This window comes from Herpailurus yagouaroundi, unplaced genomic scaffold (genome assembly GCF_014898765.1).
Source record: "Herpailurus yagouaroundi ecotype Mexico unplaced genomic scaffold, PumYag 196, whole genome shotgun sequence".
Classification (NCBI taxonomy): Eukaryota; Metazoa; Chordata; class Mammalia; order Carnivora; family Felidae; genus Herpailurus; species Herpailurus yagouaroundi.
The window spans coordinates 13,537,091-13,556,028 of record NW_024412427.1 but is presented as its reverse complement, the minus strand read 5'-3'; the positions used below and the strand labels follow the sequence as shown (position 1 = coordinate 13,556,028).

Here is an 18,938-nt window from a genome sequence, read left to right as displayed (position 1 = left end):
AGTGCTAGTTGATAGCAAGACATATTATTATGAAGCTGCAGTAATTCAAGCTTTATGGTATTATCCAAGGATTAATGAGATCAGTGAAATTATGGTGTTACTGTAGACCTGTGGGGAAACAGTGCTCCCCCCACCCCACCCTTTAAAAAAACAATGCTTTGCTAGTGGATATCCAGATCGAACAGAATGAAACTTGGTCCCCCTTTGCATATAAAACAGTCAGTTCTTTTTTTCTTTACATCCAGTGTTGGGGCTCAAACCCACAACCCCAAGATCAAGAGTCATGTGCTCCTCTGACTGAACCAGCAGGGGCCCCTAAAATAGTCAATTCTGGGTGGAATTGTAGATCTAAATGTGAATGCTAAAGCTCATATAATGAAATATTGGAGAATATCTTCATGACCTTGGAACAGGGAAGGATTTTTTTTTTTTTTAAATAGTATACACACAGAAAAGCACTGACCATAATGGGGAGGGGTATTGATGTATTTGAGACATTTATCTAGTCAAATGGTACCATAAAGAGAGTAAAAAGCCAACCCCCAAAGTGGGAAAAGATATTTGTGACACAAAACCTACAGAGGGCTTATGTTCATAGTATATAAGGAATTCTTACTAATCACTCAGGAAAGGATTGACAACCCAATGGAAAACAAACAAGAGACTTGAACTAGTACTTTATCAAATAGGATAACCAAATGGCCAGTGAACATGTGAAAAGTTGCTCTATCTCACTGGGAATCAGAAAAGCAAATTAAAACCACAGCAAGGTTTTACTGCATACTGGCTAAATTAAAACATCTGACAGTACCAAGTGTTCAGGAGGGTGTAGAGCAAGGCAGACTATAATATCAGCTCGCCAGTGTAAGTAAGCATAGATTGGTACAAGCACTTTGGAAACAACTTTTAATTGATATAACCAGGGTCCTATGACCTAACAAACGGTCTTAAAGCCTACACCCGCCAGCAACATGTGCACCTGTGCAGTGGACTGGATAGATAGTGGTACATTCCTACAGTGACTGTTATACAGCATTAAAAATCAGTGAATTAAAGCTACATGACTCAATGTGGCTGAATCTCACAAATATAATGTTGAGTGAAATAAACAAGACAGAAAAACAATACTTGCAGTAGTCTGATTATATTACCTGAAGGTTTCTTTTTTTTTTTAATGTTTATTGCTTTTGAGAGACAGCACAAGTCAGGGAGGGGTAGAGAGAGAGAGACACAGAATCTGAAGCGGACTCCAGGCTCTGAGCTGTCAGCACAGAGCCCCGACATGGGGCTCAAAATCACGAACTATGAGATCATGACCTGACCCAAAGCTGGACGCTTGACCAACTGAGCCACCCAGGCACTCCTGCCAGTGTTCTACTTCTTAGCCTGGGTGGTGATTTCATGAGTCTTTACTTTGTAATCATTTAACTTAATTTTTGTTTTGTGCACATTTTGGTATGTGTTAAATATTTTACCAAAAACGGGGGCGTGACTAAAAGGAGAAAATAAACACCTTAGTTACCAGGAGATCTGATCTCAAATTTCAAGTCTGATAGCAATTTGCTATGTAACAGGGTCAAGTCACCTCACATTTATTGGTTTTTACATTTAAAAGGAGGGAGTTGTATTAGGTGATTGCCTGTGTCTTAAAAGAAAAAAAATCCGTTGCATTTAAGTACCAACATTTTATGATGAGGTTCAAAAGCTATCAGTAAGGCAAAAAGTTTTTAGAGTGGAAATAATACCACAAAACTCTTTGTAGCCATTGGCAGTTTGACATACTTTCACATTTCTGGGGCACAATTGCATATCTGTAGTAGATACATTCATTTTGGATAAATTTTGTCAATTCCTGTACCATAGGCGATCTACTAGACTCTCTGCTCAGAAGGATTTGGAACAGAAAGAAAAACATCATGTAAAAATGAAAGCTAAGAGATGTGCTACTCCTCTAATCATCAATGAAATTCCACCCTCCAAAAAAATGAAAGTGTAAGTAGCCACAGCTTCTGTCGGTTGGCATAGGTTTTACTCCTGTTTGCTCCTGTGGTTAACAGCAAACAGAATATATGGTGCTTGTTCTTATTTTTATCAGTTAGGAATGTATTTTGCTATAAGAAATAGCCTATTCACCTCGAGTGGTTTAAAGAATAGTGATTTATTTGCTTCACAGAAGTTTGCTGTTGGCTTTGGTTCAGTGACTGAACAGTGCCAGGGCATTGTTAGCTTTTTTTTTCATACTTGTTACTCAAGATGGCAGCTCTGTGTTTCTTAGCTTCTTCCTTGTGCTTGTTGCCTCATTGTCACAAGATAGCTGCTATATATCTAGGTATCACATCCATGTTTAAGAGAAGAAGGAGAGTATGATGAAGAGGGGCAGCACCCATATCACAAAAGTGAAAATTTTTTAGAAACCTTGGTTATACCTCAGTTGCCCTACTGTGTCGCTTGAATTCTCCCTAGTACAAGAGAAGCTCTCAAAACAAGTACAGCCTTTGTACATTGCCACCCCAAACAAAATTAGAATTCTATTGATAAGAAAGAAAGTGGAATAGATATTGGGAAGGCAGCTAGCTATCTGCCATTTGTGCATTTTATGATAAGCAGTTGGAATCTCTCCCCACCCTCCTGAACCATCATCAGACAACTCTTACCTTGACTTCTGTTGGTATTCTCAGAGTTTACCCATTTTATCCATTGGTACGTACTATTGAAAGAATCTTGCAATTGAGACGTGCTTGTTGTCCGAATGAAAGAGAAAATTTAAGCCTTATGTGATAGATTTGGGGAGGAGAGTACTGCAGTGTATGCTTTAGGGAATTGAGAATATTTGTTTTTTGTTCTTTTGAACTCAAGTTCTAACAAAAAAAAGAAGCCAGAGGAAGAGGAAGAAAGCAGTGCCCATCAAGATACCTCTGAAAAACATGAGTCTTCCCCAGAGAAAGCCAAGGGCCGACATACTGTGTCTTGTATACCACCTGTGAGGTATGTTTCTTTCCTGAATTTAAACTTTAGAGTTAATAGAGTAAAATTATAAGCAGGTACATCTGTAGTGTGGAGCACATGGAGCTTGGGAAACTAATAAAGCTGTAACTATGGTGAGGTGAATTGTTTTATATCTTGGGGGATGCTCAAGTCTTAAACATTGAGGAAAATATTGGCACAAAAACAGACACATAGACCAATGGAATAGAATAGAAACCCCAGAACTAGACCCACAAACGTATGGCCAACTAATCTTTGACAAAGCAGGAAAGAACATCCAATGGAAAAAAGACAGTCTCTTTAACAAATGGTGCTGGGAGAACTGGACAGCAACATGCAGAAGGTTGAAACTAGACCACTTTCTCACACCATTCACAAAAATAAACTCAAAATGGATAAAGGACCTGAATGTGAGACAGGAAACCATCAAAACCTTAGAGGAGAAAGCAGGAAAAGACCTCTCTGACCTCAGCCGTAGCAATCTCTTACTCGACACATCCCCAAAGGCAAGGGAATTAAAAGCAAAAGTGAATCACTGGGACCTTATGAAGATAAAAATCTTCTGCACAGCAAAGGAAACAACCAACAAAACTAAAAGGCAACCAACGGAATGGGAAAAGATATTTGCAAATGACATATCGGACAAAGGGCTAGTATCCAAAATCTATAAAGAGCTCACCAAACTCCACACCCGAAAAGCAAATAACCCAGTGAAGAAATGGGCAGAAAACATGAATAGACACTTCTCTAAAGAAGACATCTGGATGGCCAACAGGCACATGAAAAGATGTTCAGCGTCGCTCCTTATCAGGGAAATACAAATCAAAACCACACTCAGATATCACCTCACGCCAGTCAGAGTGGCCAAAATGAACAAATCAGGAGACTATAGATGCTGGAGAGGATGTGGAGAAACGGGAACCCTCTTGCACTGTTGGTGGGAATGCAAATTGGTGCAGCCGCTCTGGAAAGCAGTGTGGAGGTTCCTCAGAAAATTAAAAATAGACCTACCCTATGACCCAGCAATAGCACTGCTAGGAATTTATCCAAGGGACACAGGAGTACTGATGCATAGGGGCACTTGTACCCCAATGTTCATAGCAGCACTCTCAACAATAGCCAAATTATGGAAAGAGCCTAAATGTCCATCAACTGATGAATGGATAAAGAAATTGTGGTTTATATACATAATGGAATACTACGTGGCAATGAGAAAAAATGAAATATGGCCTTTTGTAGCAACGTGGATGGAACTGGAGAGTGTGATGCTAAGTGAAATAAGCCATACAGAGAAAGACAGATACCATATGTTTTCACTCTTATGTGGATCCTGAGAAACTTAACAGGAACCCATGGGGGAGGGGAAGGGAAAAAAAAAAAAAAAAGAGGTTAGAGTGGGAGAGAGCCAAAGCATAAGAGACTGTTGAGAACTGAGAACAAACTAAGGGTTGATGGGGTGTGGGAGGGAGGAGAGGATGGGTGATGGGTATTGAGGAGGGCACCTTTTGGGATGAGCACTGGGTGTTGTATGGAAACCAATTTGACAATAAATTTCATATATAAATTAAAAAAAAAAAAACATTGAGGAAAATATACTATTAAAGCAAATTAAAAGGAATATAAAAGGAAAAAATTAGTAAAAAGGTCCTTACTACCTGAATTGAACAGTTTCTATTTTACCAAGCTCCCTTCAGGTCTTTACGCAAGTAAAAAATGTATTTTTACAATCTGTGTATAAGTAACCTTTGGGATTTGTTTTCTTTGCTTGCCACAAGACTATTTCTTTTTTCTTTTTCTATACTATATTATAAAATCTTCCCATTTATCCTTTTTCAATAGCAAATACTCTATCAAATTATATTTACCATTTCCTGTTGAAAATGTAGTTACCAATTTTTCACTATTAGAAATAATCAGTGAACATCTTTATTGGTAGGGACTTTTCTTTGAGTAGTTTCTTCAGGCTGAGGAAAGAGAAATTCCTTGATCAAGGCTAGTTTTTTGGCTATTGATATTGCCAATTTTATTTCTGAAATAAATGTATGAATTTACAATACCATCAGCTTTGAATGAATATTTTTATTTCCGTGTACCCTGTCCACATTGAATTTGTTTTTTGCATTTAAAATTGTTTAAATTTACTTGATAAAATGTTGATGGCATCAACTTATTTTAATTTTTATTTGCTGATAGGATTATATTACTGTTATTGTAAACATCTTTTCCATATTTCCTCTTGGGTGGATTGTCTATTTCCTTTTCTTTTTATCTGTACATGGTATTAGTGATAGTCTCATTGTTAAGAATGATTACTCTAAATTGAACTTTTGCTATGTGTCAGGTACTTAGGAAACACCGATTTAATAGTCACCAGATACTCTGTGGGGATGAATATATTCCTCATTTTACAGTGGAGAAAACTGAGTCTCAGAGGGATTAAATATTTTTCTCAAGAGCACATAGGTAGAAAATGAAATGACATGGTTGGGATTTGAACTCTAGCTGGTTTCACTCCTAAGTCTCTCTTCTCCATCACAGTGTATATTTTACGTATGTCAGTCTTTTGTCATATTTCTTGCAAATATTTTCCCCATTCTACTGGTATTTTAATCCTACTTTTTCTTGTGGCCTAAAAGCTGATCATTGTATAGTCAAATTTATGTCTTTTGTAATATCTTCTATAGTCAATTTTAGCTTTCTTTTTGAAAAATTTTCAATATCGTTATAACTTGTGCATCTTGGTTTTTTTGTTTTTTTTGTTTTTTTTTCATACTGTTACATAATTAAGTCAGTATCGATTTATCAGATAATCCTTTTTGGCTTTGATGATTATTTTATCACAGGTTAAAAATCTTGTCTGTAATACCTTTAGACTGTTTTGAATCAGGAGCCTCTTTCTTCTCTCCTCTCTTACCTCCTTCACTGATTTTCCCTTTAGGCAAAAGACTCTAAAAAGTACTGAGGAGCAAGAGTTGGAGAAGAGAATGAAAATGCAACAGGAAGTGATGGAGATGCGGAAAAAGAATGAAGAATTCAAGAAACTTGCTCTTGCAGGAATAGGTCAGCTTGGCTCTGGTTGATTCTGATTTATGAGGGGTCCTTCCCATAATCTTGGTAGGGTTTTTGAAGTCTCTAAAGGATAAAAGTCTTTATTGGTTAGTAGCCAGTAGAAAAAGGTATGTTTGTTAGAAAGCTGGACATGGATATTCTTTATATCCCAATGATTGTTCCCTAGAACGTTTTATATACACCAGACTAGGGCGCCTGGCTGGCTCAGTTGACAGAGCATGTGACTCTTGGTCTCAGGATCGTGAGTTCAAGCCCCCATATTGGGCATAGAGGTTACTTAAAAAAAAATGGGGGGGGGTATTATATATATACACCAGACCTTTCTTAGAGCGCACTGTTGCTCTCTGTCTCTAACTGTAGAACTCACACCCATCTTTTGGGCCCTTTTCCATGAAAACTTCCCTCATTTCTTCAAGGATAACTGATTCCTCTCTCCTTTTCCTTTCTAATTCTTTTTCTTTGTGTTAGAAAAAGAAGGAATTACGATTGAGACAGAAGATAAAGCCATTGGGCATGCCAGTTTTTTATTGTTGTTTTCCCATTTTAATTTTAGACAGAGGAAAAGACAGCTGTGCGAATCCACTTGTAGCTACAGAGGACAAGTAGGACTGAGGGAGCGAAAGGGTCAGAGTTCTGCTTTGCTCTGGCATACATAGAGTTATTATTGGTGGAGTCAAAGCTATAAAGCCCTGAATACTGAGTTGAAAAAGCACCCCTGGAGTTTATAGGATTTCCTTCATAGACATGTTAAGTGTGCTTTTTAAGACAATTCATAGCCTTTCTTGTCAAAAGTATTCCAGTTACTGTGTGTCCAGAGCTATAACTACACCTAGGAGATGGGATTCTTCTCCCCTGTTCTACCTCTTTGCAGTTTGCCTCTGACCAGAGGTCCTCACACCAGTAGTGCTCAATGAATAAGGTACATATAGTAAGTAGTGTCCTTGAGCACTGATTCAAATTTGGGGCTATGTGTAGAGAGTGAACAATATTAAGATCCATGATGATAGAAATATCAAAAGGACTGGATAAAGGGGATTTACTGATATTCTCTATTCTTAGTGTTACCTGTGTGTTTTACTCTGCTTCTTACTCAGGGCAACCTGTGAAGAAATCAGTGAGCCAGGTAACCAAATCAGTTGACTTTCACTTCCGCACAGATGAGCGAATCAAACAACATCCTAAGAACCAGGAGGAATATAAGGAAGTGAATTTTACATCTGAACTGCGAAAGCATCCTCCGTCTCCTGTAAGTTGATGGGCTAAATGGATATTCTTGTTACTAATTCAGGGAGGATTTCGGGTGCACTACTTGTGGTCACTATAATTGAGAGAAGCGTGTTTTTGAGTTAAGGTAGCTCTAAACCCTCACTCTGCCCCATTAGCTATGTGATCTTGGAGAAGTCATGCGGCCTCTCTGGGAAGCATCTTAAGTTGCTGTGAAAACTGAATTAAGGATGTACATATGGAGCTCCTGGTAACTCAGTCATTTAAGCATCTGACTCTTGATCTTGGAACAGGTCATGATCTCACATTTGTGAGATTGAACCCCTCACCAAGCTCTGCCTGGCAGTGCGGAAACTGCTTGAGATACTCTTTCTCCCTCTCTCTCTCTGCCCCTTCCCCACTTGTGCACACATGCACTTTCTCTCTCTGTCTCTAAAAATAGTTAAATAAACTTAAAAAAAAAAAAAAAGAAAGAAAGAAAGCAAGCGGAGTGCATGGGTGGTTAAGCATCTGACTTCAGCTCAGGTCATGATCTCACGGTTTGTGAGTTTGAGACTGCGTCAGGCTCTGTGCTGACAGCTCAGAGCTGTAGCCTGTTTCAAATTCTGTGTCTCCCTCTCTCTGCCCCTCCCCTGCTCATACTCTGTGCCTCTCTCAAAAATAAACATAAAAAAAATAGAAAAAGAATGTACATAAAGCACTTAGAATTCTGTGTGGCAAATTGTAGGTGCCAGCTTGCTACAGCTTGTGCTCTTACAAAATTCTTGAAAAAATCTTGTGTTTACAAAGTTTTGTGCAATATATGACAGGGCTTATGGAAGAAATGGGGTTGGGGCAGACCATTCAAATCTAACAAAATGATAAGAATCCTACTTAAAAATTCTAAAAAATATTTTTTGTAAGTTTTATTTATTTGAGAGAGAGAGAGAGAGGGCACACAAGCAGGGGAGAGGCAAAGAGAAGGAGAGACAGAATCCTAAGCAGGCTCTGCACCATTAGTACAGGAACTGATGTGGGGATGCGGGGCTTGAACTCATGAACCGAGAGATCATGACCTAAGCCAAGATCAAGAGATGGACACTTAACTGACTGCGCCACCCAGGCATCCCTAAAAATTCTAATATAAGAATTTCTTCTTGCATTTGCAGTAAGCATCATTACTTGTTGAAGTCAGTCCTTTGCGGTCTTAAACCCTGGTGTTGTGCTTCTTCCTTTGAGATGTAGGTCCTTAAAGAGTTTTGTTTCTAATCAGAGACTAATTTTATGAAAGTTAATCATCCAAGGACTAGACTCCTTCATCACTCAGTTTTGGGGAGGATGTCTGCAGAGATTCTGATTCAGGCAGTTGCCTGACCTGATCCAGACCCAGAACCCAAATCAATTTTTTCTTAATGGGATTAAGGGTGAGGGGAATACATTTGCAGCTTTTTTTCCCTTCTAATTTTCAGAAAACTTGTTCTTGCTGGCTTCAAAACACTGACATGCTTGGAGAAAAAAAATCACCTTATTAACTATTACAGAACAGATAATTTGTTAAGCCCTAGATCCTTTCTCCCTTCTTTTTAATGTTTATTTTTGAGAGAAGAGAGTGAGCATGCACAGGTGCTTAAGCAGGAGAGGGGAAGAAAGAGAGGGAGACAGAGAATCCTAAGCAGGCTCATGCTGTCAGCGCAGAACCCGTGAACGTGGCTTTGAGCCACATGGCTCAAACCCACAAACTGTGAGATATGACCTGAACTGAAATCAAGAGTTGGACACTTAACCAGCTAAGCTCCCCAGGCGCCCCCCCCAGCCCCTTTCTCCCTTTTTTAAAAGGTGGGAACAGACTAGTTTTAACCTTTGCTCAAGGACTGACAAATTTAGGAATAATAATCTTGACTTTTTATTTAAAAAAAAAAAAAATTTTTTTTTTAACATTTCTTTATTTCTGAGAGAGAGAGTGAGAGAGCATGAGCAGGGGCAGAGCAGAGAGAGGGAGATACAGAATCCAAAGCAGGCTTCAAGCTCTGAGCTGTCAGCACAGAGCCCGATGCGGGGCTTGAACTCATGAACTGGGAGATCACGACCTGAGCTGAAGTCGGACACTTAATCGACTGAGCCACCCAGGCGCCCCATAATAATCTTGACTTTACCACAGTCCTTTTTTCTTTTGATCCTCTGTGTTGAATATGCGGCTTATGGTAGATCTGAGCTCTTCCAAAACACTTCATTTGAGGACCAACTTTCTTTACAGGCTCGAGTGACTAAGGGGTGCACCATTATTAAGCCATTCAACCTGTCCCAAGGAAAGAAAAGAACATTTGATGAAACAACTTCTACGTACGTGCCCCTCGCACAGCAGGTTGAAGCCTTTCATAAACGAACCCCTAACAGATATCACTTGAGGAGCAAGAAGGATGATAGTAAGTTTCATATCAACATTATAGCTGGTTGGAGCCTCCCCTAGGATTTCATTTGCTTACATAAATTTGCCTTTAGTTGAAATCCTAGCTTTTGAACTAAAGTATTTCATATGCCTACATGCAGACAAGAAGTGCACAGTTGAGCATCTTTGTACTCCCCGCTCTGGCTATCTGTCTACTTATATACATCAACCACCTTGATCCTCCTGGTCAATAATTGGCCAGGTATTATACCTTTGCCACTTGTCAGGGTGTATTGGTGCGGCTACTTAACTATAGAAAATGGAAACATTCCATTCATTCAGGGTTGTGTGCTTTTTGTTCAACCATTCAACAAATTTCACCACTATAAACCAGGTATAGAAGTGTAGGAGTTATAGCAGTGAACAAAATGGACTTGGTGCTGCTCAACATTAAGTTTCTAATTCAGTGAGAGAAACAGAGCACTATAGATTATGGTAAGTGTAATGAATGTAGAGGGACACACAAGAGTGAAGAGATGTGGGAGATAGGTAGAGCATGTCTGTAAGCTGAGAAGTCCCTGGCAGTGAAAAAAGTTGAAGAACCGGGGCAGAAAGGAGATAACCAGTGATTGGCCCTGTGCCAGCAGGTGGAGGAGGGATACTTAGCTCAGGTGGAGTGCTTGTTCTTTGAAGGGAGGGTAGAAGAGAGAAGAATGGGTGCAAATGCCAGAGGGTTTGTAGGTTTGGGATGAACACATGAGAGGATTCTAATCTCTTAGCTTTTGTCTTTATGAAAATAATTACTGCAAGAAGGAAAGTAGAGAAGTTTGAGAAATGGAAGTCATGTAAAATAGTTGTCTAGAATGTAGGACTAGCATTCTGGATAAAGCAGGATTTTGTTGTTTTGCCTTTGAAGGTCTCAGTGTTTTCTGCCCTTGCATTGGCATTGTTTAGTGCAGCCAGGCAAGCTTCTTTAAGTACAGCATTAATATTGTTATTATATTCCAGGGTTCATTTGTCAAATTTTAGATTACAAAAATAGTGAAATGTCTTTTTTTTATCCTAGTGGAAATTTAAATATTAAACATGACTTTCCAAATAATAATATGACTTCTAGAGTCTGATACGCCCTGCTTTTAGAATCTTGGTCCTGGCAAATGAAAAAAAATTATTTCCTGCAATTAAAAAAAATTTTTTTTAATTCCAATATGGTTAACATATGGTGTTGTATTAGTTTCAGTTATAGTGATTCAGCAATTCTATACATTCCTCAGTGCTCATCATGATAAGTATACTCTTAACTCCCTTCACCTATTTCACCCATTTCCCACCCACCTCCCCCCAGGTAACCATCATTTTTTTTTCTCTATGGTTAAGAATCTGTTTTTGGTTTGTCTCTTTTTTCCTTTATTTTTTTTTAATTCCATATATAAGTGAAATCAAATGGTATTTGTCTTTGATTTATTTCATTTAGCATTATATTCTCTAGATCCAACCATGTTGTTGCAAATGGCAAGATTTCATTCTTTTTTATGGCTGAGTAATATTCTGTTATATATATATCCATTCATTTGTCAGTGGACACCTTGGGCTGCTTCCATAATTTGGTATTGTAAATAATGCTACATTAAACATAGGGGTGCATATATCTTTTCAAATTAGTGTTTTTGTATTCATTGGGTAAATACCCAGTAGTGGAATTACTGGATCACATGGTAGTTTTATTTTTAATTTTTTGATGACCCTCTGTACTGTTTTCCACAGTGGCTCTATTAGTTTGCATTCCTACCAACAGTGCACGAGGGTTCCTTTTTCTCCATATCCTTGCTAACACTTGTGTTTCTTATGTTTTTGATTTAGCCATTCTGACAGGTGTAAGGTGATCTCTCATTGTAGTTTTTTGATTTGCGTTTCCTGATGATGAGTGATGAACGTCTTTTCATGTGTCCCTTGGCCATCTGTGTCTTTTGTGGAGAAATGTCTGCTCATGTCTTTTGCCCATTTTTAGATTATTGGGTTTTTGTGGGTTTGTTTGTTTGTTTTGTGTGTGTTTTTTTGGTGTTGGTGTTGAGTTGTATAAGTTCTTTATGTATTTTAGATACTAACCCTTAATTGGATATGTTGTTTGCAAGTATCTTTTCCCCTTCATAAGTTGTCTTTTAGTTTTGTTGTTTCCTTTGCTATGCAAAAGCTTTTTACTTTGACATAGTTCCAATAGTTTATTTTTGCTTGTTTTTCCCTTGCCTTGGCAGGCATATTTAGAAAAATGTTGCTGCGGCCAATGTCAGAGAAATTACTGTTTGTGCTCTTTTCTAGGACTTTTATGATTTCAGATCTCACATTTAGGTCCTTAATCTATTTTGACTTTATTTTTGTGGATGGTGTATTTTGTGCAATGATTATTTAAAACTTTATGTAGTTATAAATAATTGTTATATGTATACTTGAAGGCTGACTTATTTCTTTTTTTTTTTTTCAATATATGAAATTTATTGTCAAATTGGTTTCCATACAACACCCAGTGCTCATCCCAAAAGGTGCCCTCCTCAATACCCATCACCCACCCTCCCCTTCCTCCCACCCCCCATCAACCCTCAGTTTGTTCTCAGTTTTTAAGAGTCGCTTATGCTTTGGCTATCTCCCCCTCTAACCTCTTTTTTTTTTTTTTCCCCTTCCCCTCCCCCATGGGTTTCTGTTAAGTTTCTCAGGATCCACATAAGAGTGAAAACATATGGTATCTGTCTTTCTCTGTATGGCTTATTTCACTTAGCATCACACTCTCCGGTTCCATCCACGTTGCTACAAAGGGCCATATTTCGTTCTTTCTCATTGCCATGTAGTACTCCATTGTGTATATAAACCACAATTTCTTTCTCCATTCCTCAGTTGATGGAGATTTAGGCTCTTTCCATAGTTTGGCTATTGTTGAGAGTGCTGCTATAAACATTGGGGTACAAGTGCCCCTATGCATCAGTACTCCTGTATCCCTTGGGTAAATTCCTAGCAGTGCTATTGCTGGGTCATAGGGTAGGTCTATTTTTAATTTTCTGAGGAACCTCCACACTGTTTTCCAGAGTGGCTGCACCAGTTTGCATTCCCACCAACAGTACAAGAGGGTTCCCGTTTCTCCACATCCTCTCCAGCATTTATAGTCTCCTGATTTGTTCATTTTGGCCACTCTGACTGGCGTGAGGTGATATCTGAGTGTGGTTTTGATTTGTATTTCCCTGATGAGGAGCGACGTTGAGCATCTTTTCATGTGCCTGTTGGCCATCCAGATGTCTTCTTTAGAGAAGTGTCTATTCATGTCTTCTGCCCATTTCTTCACTGGGTTATTTGTTTTTCGGGTGTGGAGTTTGGTGAGCTCTTTATAGATTTTGGATACTAGCCCTTTGACCGATATGTCATTTGCAAATATCTTTTCCCATTCCGTTGGTTGGAAGGCTGACTTATTTCTAAAATTAATAGATTTGGTTTGTATCTCCTGCTGTTATGTGGCCAGATCTAAATTAGAGGACTCATTCCACGTAATTATGAAAATTGGCAAGGTTGCCTCTGGTCAGGTAATTAATATTGTCTATGAATGGTAGTGGTAGTCTTAAGATTGATGCTTTGACATAGTCTTTTTACTTTCTCTATTTGACTTTCTTTGAACAGGTCATGATGTTTTGATGTAGACGCATTTAGGAAATTCACAAAATTGCGAGTCATTACTTGATCTTTAGAAAGACCTTATTTTAAAGCTGGAATAAACAAAAGTCTTATGTGTCAGTAATAAGCAAAATAGTTGGCATTGTGAATAGAAAGGCAGTACATGCCTGTGCAGTGATAAGGAATCCATCAGACACAAATGGATTTTACGTTCAGAAGATGATAGTAGAGTTTAACCAAAGACTACCTTCATCATACCCCTCAGTAAAGAGTGACAGGGAAGAAGGGGCTGCATGTTTGTCAGGTTGACTGACATGAGCTGAGCTGAGTGTGGAGGGCAGCCACTCTGATTTGTCATCTCTGGGCTGCCTAGCTGAGTCAGCACCTATAGTGTGCTGGGAGTCTTGGGAGCTAGGTGAATGTCTGTGATCTTGGTTTACAGCTCTGTTACCGTCCAAGTCTGCTGTGGTCAAGATATCCAGAGATCCACAGACTCCTGTGCTGCAAACCAAACAGCGCACAAGGCCAGTGACCTGCAAAAGTGCAGCGGATCAAGAGGCTGAGGAGCTTGAGAAACTGCAACAGTAAGTCCAACTGGCAGTATTTGAGGAAGAGTTCCAAGAATCTGCCTGCTTTCTTTTCAATCATATATATGTGCGTATATATGTACATATATATGTATGTTTGGGGGTTTTTTTAGTTTTATTTATTTATTTTGAGAGAGAGAGAGTGCAAGTAGGGGAGGGCCAGAGAGAGAGAGGGAGGGAGAGAATCCCAAGCAGGCTCCATGCTGTCAGCGCAGACCCTGATGTGGGGCTTGAACTCACCAACCATGAAATCATGACCTGTGCCAAAACTAAGAGTCAGACACTTAACCGATTGAGCCACCCAGGTGCCCTTGGCTGCTTTCTTTTCAGTTCTATAATGGGGATAGTTGCTGTTTTTCTTGTCATGGGAATTTATGGCATTTGAGTTACAGGCTCTGTAGTCTGTGCCCCTGCCTCTGTGATTAAAAAATCAGAAGGGGGTGGGGGTAGGAGGCACCTGGCTGGCTTAGTTGGTAGAGCATGGGACTTTTGATCACAGGGTTGTATGAGTCCCATGCTGGATGTAGAGTTTACTTAAAAATAAAATATTAAAAAAAAAAAGAGAGAGAGAAGTGGGAATATGCAGATATCCTGGAACATAAAGTGGTAAAAACGAAGGGGGTAGGCAAACTTACTCAGGATTCCAACTAAGGAGTGTCCTCTGAACTTAGTTGAGGTAGATCCCACCCTTTATGGCTACCCAAGGGCTCGTTACAGCTATTATTGGTGGAGGAAACTGGAACAAAGTGTGGTTAGCACTGGAGTTTGTCTCCTGTATCCTTCTTTCATTCCTTTTTGTACTTCTTTTGAGGAGGGGCAGCTTCCTCTGGGAAGAGAAATCCCAGTCTTTAAAGTGGTAGGAGTGTTAGGACTGGCTCCTTTATTCTTTGTTCTGGAGGTAGAGACAATGGCTATGGAATGAGTCAAAATTTTGCTGTGCTTGGGTAATCATAATAATTATTTTTCTGTTTTAGACCTGCTTTGTTGTTTGTGTAATTTTTATTTTATTAAAAACATTTTTTTGTGGTGTCATTTAAACTCTTATCTTACAGATACAAATTCAAAGCACGGGAACTTGATCCCAGAATTCTTGAAGGTGGGCCCATCTTGCCCAAGAAACCACCTGTGAAGCCACCCACTCAGCCTATTGGCTTTGATTTGGAAATTGAGAAAAGAATCCAGGAGCGGGAGTCCAAGAAGAAATCTGAGGATGAACACTTTGAATTTCATTCTAGACCTTGCCCTACTAAAATCTTGGAAGATGTTGTGGTAAGAATGGTTAAGGCCCTGTATGCTGGCAGAAATATCCTTCTCATGACCAAATATCTCCCTGTTCACAAATGTTTTAGTAGATACTATGATCAGGGCATTGTATTAGGAACTGTAGGTGATAAGAGACAAGTCAGGTGGATTTTGCTCTCAGGAAACTTAAAGTCAAGTAAGGGAGACAACATGTATAAATAATATAAAATTAGAAGTATTCTAAGAGCGGTGACAGTTAATAGTACTGTAGGAACTCAAAGGAGATAATGATTTCTTCCAGACAGGAGGTTCAGGGAATGCTCTGTGGAGGACAGAGCATATGACCTGAGTCTTCACATCGTCCTCATCATGTGTTGTCACTGTCATAATAGCTGACGCTTTCACTATGTGCTAAATAAACGCTCCTCTAAGCCCCTTCTGTGTATTAACCCATTCATTTTAACCACAATGCCTTCAGGTGATTTACTGTAATTATCACTGGTTTCAGATGAGGCACTTGAGGCACAGGGAGGTTAAGTGGCATTCCTAGGCCATTCAGCTAGTGAATGGTGGAGCAGAGATAAGAACTCAGGCACTCTGCTCCAGAGTTCATGATCTTAATACTTTGTTATATTGCCTCTCCATTGTATGGTAGATTTTGGACTCTCAGAAATACAAGTGAAATGGACTGGCAGAGCATTCCAGGCAGTGGAAGTAACATAAAAGCCTAAAGGTAGAAAACACAGGGTGGCTACTGGGAAGCAGGTGGGTGGCTCATTTAAGCTACAGAAAAGAAGTACAGTATATCAAGAGGAGCAACTGGAAATGAGATTAGAGAAGTGGGTTATAATGTGATGGTGGGCATATAGTCAGGAATTTAGGGAAAACATACAATTAGGAAGAGATGCCACAAAGAATAATAGGGTTCATCTACATAAGTGCAAAGATGGTTTTTAGATATATTTCTGTGCAGGTAGGGAAACACCTTCTTCCTGTATTGGACTGACTTATATCCAGGTACTAAGAACTCTCTTTTTCTGTTTTCTTTCTTTTTGCTTGCCCTTTTGAGTCACCATGGTTTTAAGTGAAACTGCATCAAAATATATTATTACCTTGGTCCGTGTACTTAGTTTTGTTGTTGTTGTTGTTGTTGTTTTTAAGGTTTTATTTCTTAGTAATCTCTACACCCATCATAGTGCTTAAACTCACAACCCCAAGATCAAGAGTCGCATGCTGCTCTGACTGAGCTAGCCAGGCACTTCTGTTTATTCCATTTTCTTAGCACTAAGTCAGAAGCAATCCAAAGTTATATTTTCCAGGCTTTAAGAAAGCACAGTAATGCTTAGAAATAGTTCTTCCCTTCTTCCCACCTTTATGGCTTACTGCATATGAGACCTCTTTTCTATTCACGATGCTTTTTCCTTTCCTGTTCTTTCCTTGATGCACAAGTACTATAGGCCAAATTCTGTTGCACAAACTTCTAAGAAACCTCTTCCCACACAAGTGATCATTCTCCAAGTCCTATGCTGTCATTTGCCCTTTGTCATTACCCACTGAGGAAAATGCTCTGAATGTAACAAGGGAAATGTAGGTTATATGCAAACTTCAGAATCCTAGAGCCTAGCAGAAGGGTTCAATGTTTTCATTTTACACACTAGAAAATCAAGGCCCAGAGAAGAGAAGTTACTTCTTCAAGGCTTTTGTAACATGCATTTAGTACCTTGCTTTTAGTAACATCTTTTTCTCTAAGCTCCTGGCTTCCCCCCCTGCTACAAAGCTTTGGTTTTTATTTAATTCACTTTTACCCTTTTGATTTTTACTATATCCTTGTATCTCATATTACCAGTATTGACTTTATATATTCTTAAAATTGACTAATTTTTAAAGTAATTTTATTTTTTTTTTCAATGTTTATTTATTTGTTTTTGAGAGAGAGAAAATCCCAAGCAGGCTCTGTGCTGTCAGCAGATCGACCAGGGCTCAATCTCACGGACCATGAGATCATGACCTGAGCTGAAATCAAGAGTCAGATACTTAACCGACTGAGCTACCCAGACGCCCCTAAAGTAATTTTAAAGGGAGCATATAAATCATTGTGTAAATGGAAAACCAGTACTTTTTGCCATGAATAATAATACTAACAGCTAATATATGAAGCTTATTATGTGCCAAGTTTTATTCTATGCTCCTCAATTTATATAATAACTTACTTAATTCTCATAATTTATATAGTAACTTAATTCTCATAATAACTCTTGAGGTAAACACTCTAGGTCCTATTATCAGTCTGTTTTATAGTTAGGAAATATAATAGTTAAATAACTTTCCCAAGATCACTAACTAGCCAGTGGCAGAGCTGGATAGATTCTAGGTATATGGTTTCAGGGTCTGTACTCTTGTATTAAAATAGAAGGTACCTTTTTAAATAGAAAGGTCTTGGGAAATATGTGACTATTAAAAAAAAAAAATAGTCTGCATCCCACTTAACATCCTCTTCCATGATATCTGTCTTACCTGAACTTTGATTTTAGAAACCCTGATTTAGGAAATTGGGCTGGCAGTTTGTTGCACTTTGGACATGCTAGGGTGAACTTGTATGTGGGGAAGGGTGCCTAGAGTTCGGTAAGATTTAGTTAAGTGAGATCTTAGAGTAGCCTTGTACTAGTTTATGCCTTGTTGAGAATTCTGGATAAACATATCAGCAAAGCACTAGGTAAGTAAGATGCAACTGAATTGATGTGGTACGCTCCAGGGAAGTGTTTGCCAAATCCAGCTGGTTCTCAGAATCCTCTGGGGATCTTATTACATAAACAGATTCCTGGGCCCCACCCCTGGAGTTTTGATTTGTTATGTGCAGCATAGATTAGAGAGAGCCCCAGTGAGAAATTAGTGTCTGACATACAGTAAGCAGTTATGTTGTTAATAGTAATAACTGTCATTTTCTCACATGCTCTCCTCATGCCGAGCGTTTTATGTAGATTGTTGTCTTCTTGCAACAATTCTTAAGAGGCAGGTTTTATCTTTATTCCTGTTTTTCAGATGAGGAAGAGACAATAGGAGGTATCTAGTATGCAGAGCCAGGATGTGAACCCACCATCTCCTTGAATACTTGCTTATTCTACCATCATTTATTTTGGCAAACTCAGTTTTTGAGTTCGATACTGGCCATTTGCAACTCTCCCTTCTGAAAGTTCCAGTGATTGCACTTCAACTCTTGGTTTCTAGAGAAGCAAAGCATAGGAAGCATTAGGTGTATTCTTTCACCCTCTTCATTTTTTAGAAAGAGAGGCTTTGAAAGGGGAATGCAGCTTGCCCATAGGATCATTTTTAAAAGTTGCTGGTAGAATTGAGATTAGGTCCCTTAACTTCTACTTCTGGACTCTCAGAACAGAAGAGCCTGCTTCCCAGAGCCCAAATTCATCTGGTCTGTTCACCACTGTTCTTCATCCTTGCCCCTCTAGTGCTGAAGCTCTTTTTGTGTGTCCTTACGGTGTTTCTTGTGCTCTTAAACTTGTGGTTGATAGGTGGCAAGGAGACAATGGGGCTGATGAGAGATGGGCTTGGGCAGCAGTGGGCTGTGAGGCAGAGATGAAAAAAGGCCTCTTGGGGCAGAGGTGGAGTGATGAAAACCTTGAGCTCAAGGGTGTGAAATGTGAACTTGGTGCCGACATCTAGTGGGGAACCGGGGCACCACAGAGGTGGATGTGGTGTTGGTGAGGCCAGGGAATAATTTTAGCAGTGATATTTTAGGGATGACTTGGGGAGACCATCAGGCTTTTTTTTTTTACCCCCCCCCCCCCCATACTCCCTGAGAT

At 39.2% G+C, this 18,938-nt stretch overlaps 1 protein-coding gene across 8 annotated transcripts in view; it reads left to right on the top strand.

Moving 5' to 3' along the window:
• TPX2 (TPX2 microtubule nucleation factor) overlaps positions 1-18,938 on the top strand; it is a 66,066-nt gene that overhangs the window by 29,294 nt on the left and 17,834 nt on the right. For all 8 annotated transcript variants that reach the window (XM_040447392.1, XM_040447391.1, XM_040447396.1 and 5 more), the window contains 7 exons: positions 1,864-1,992; positions 2,857-2,985; positions 5,924-6,045; positions 7,149-7,300; positions 9,512-9,680; positions 13,737-13,878; positions 14,934-15,150. In XM_040447392.1, coding sequence (XP_040303326.1) covers positions 1,864-1,992; positions 2,857-2,985; positions 5,924-6,045; positions 7,149-7,300; positions 9,512-9,680; positions 13,737-13,878; positions 14,934-15,150 — 1,060 coding nt within the window. The remainder of the gene's footprint in view (positions 1-1,863; positions 1,993-2,856; positions 2,986-5,923; positions 6,046-7,148; positions 7,301-9,511; positions 9,681-13,736; positions 13,879-14,933; positions 15,151-18,938) is intronic.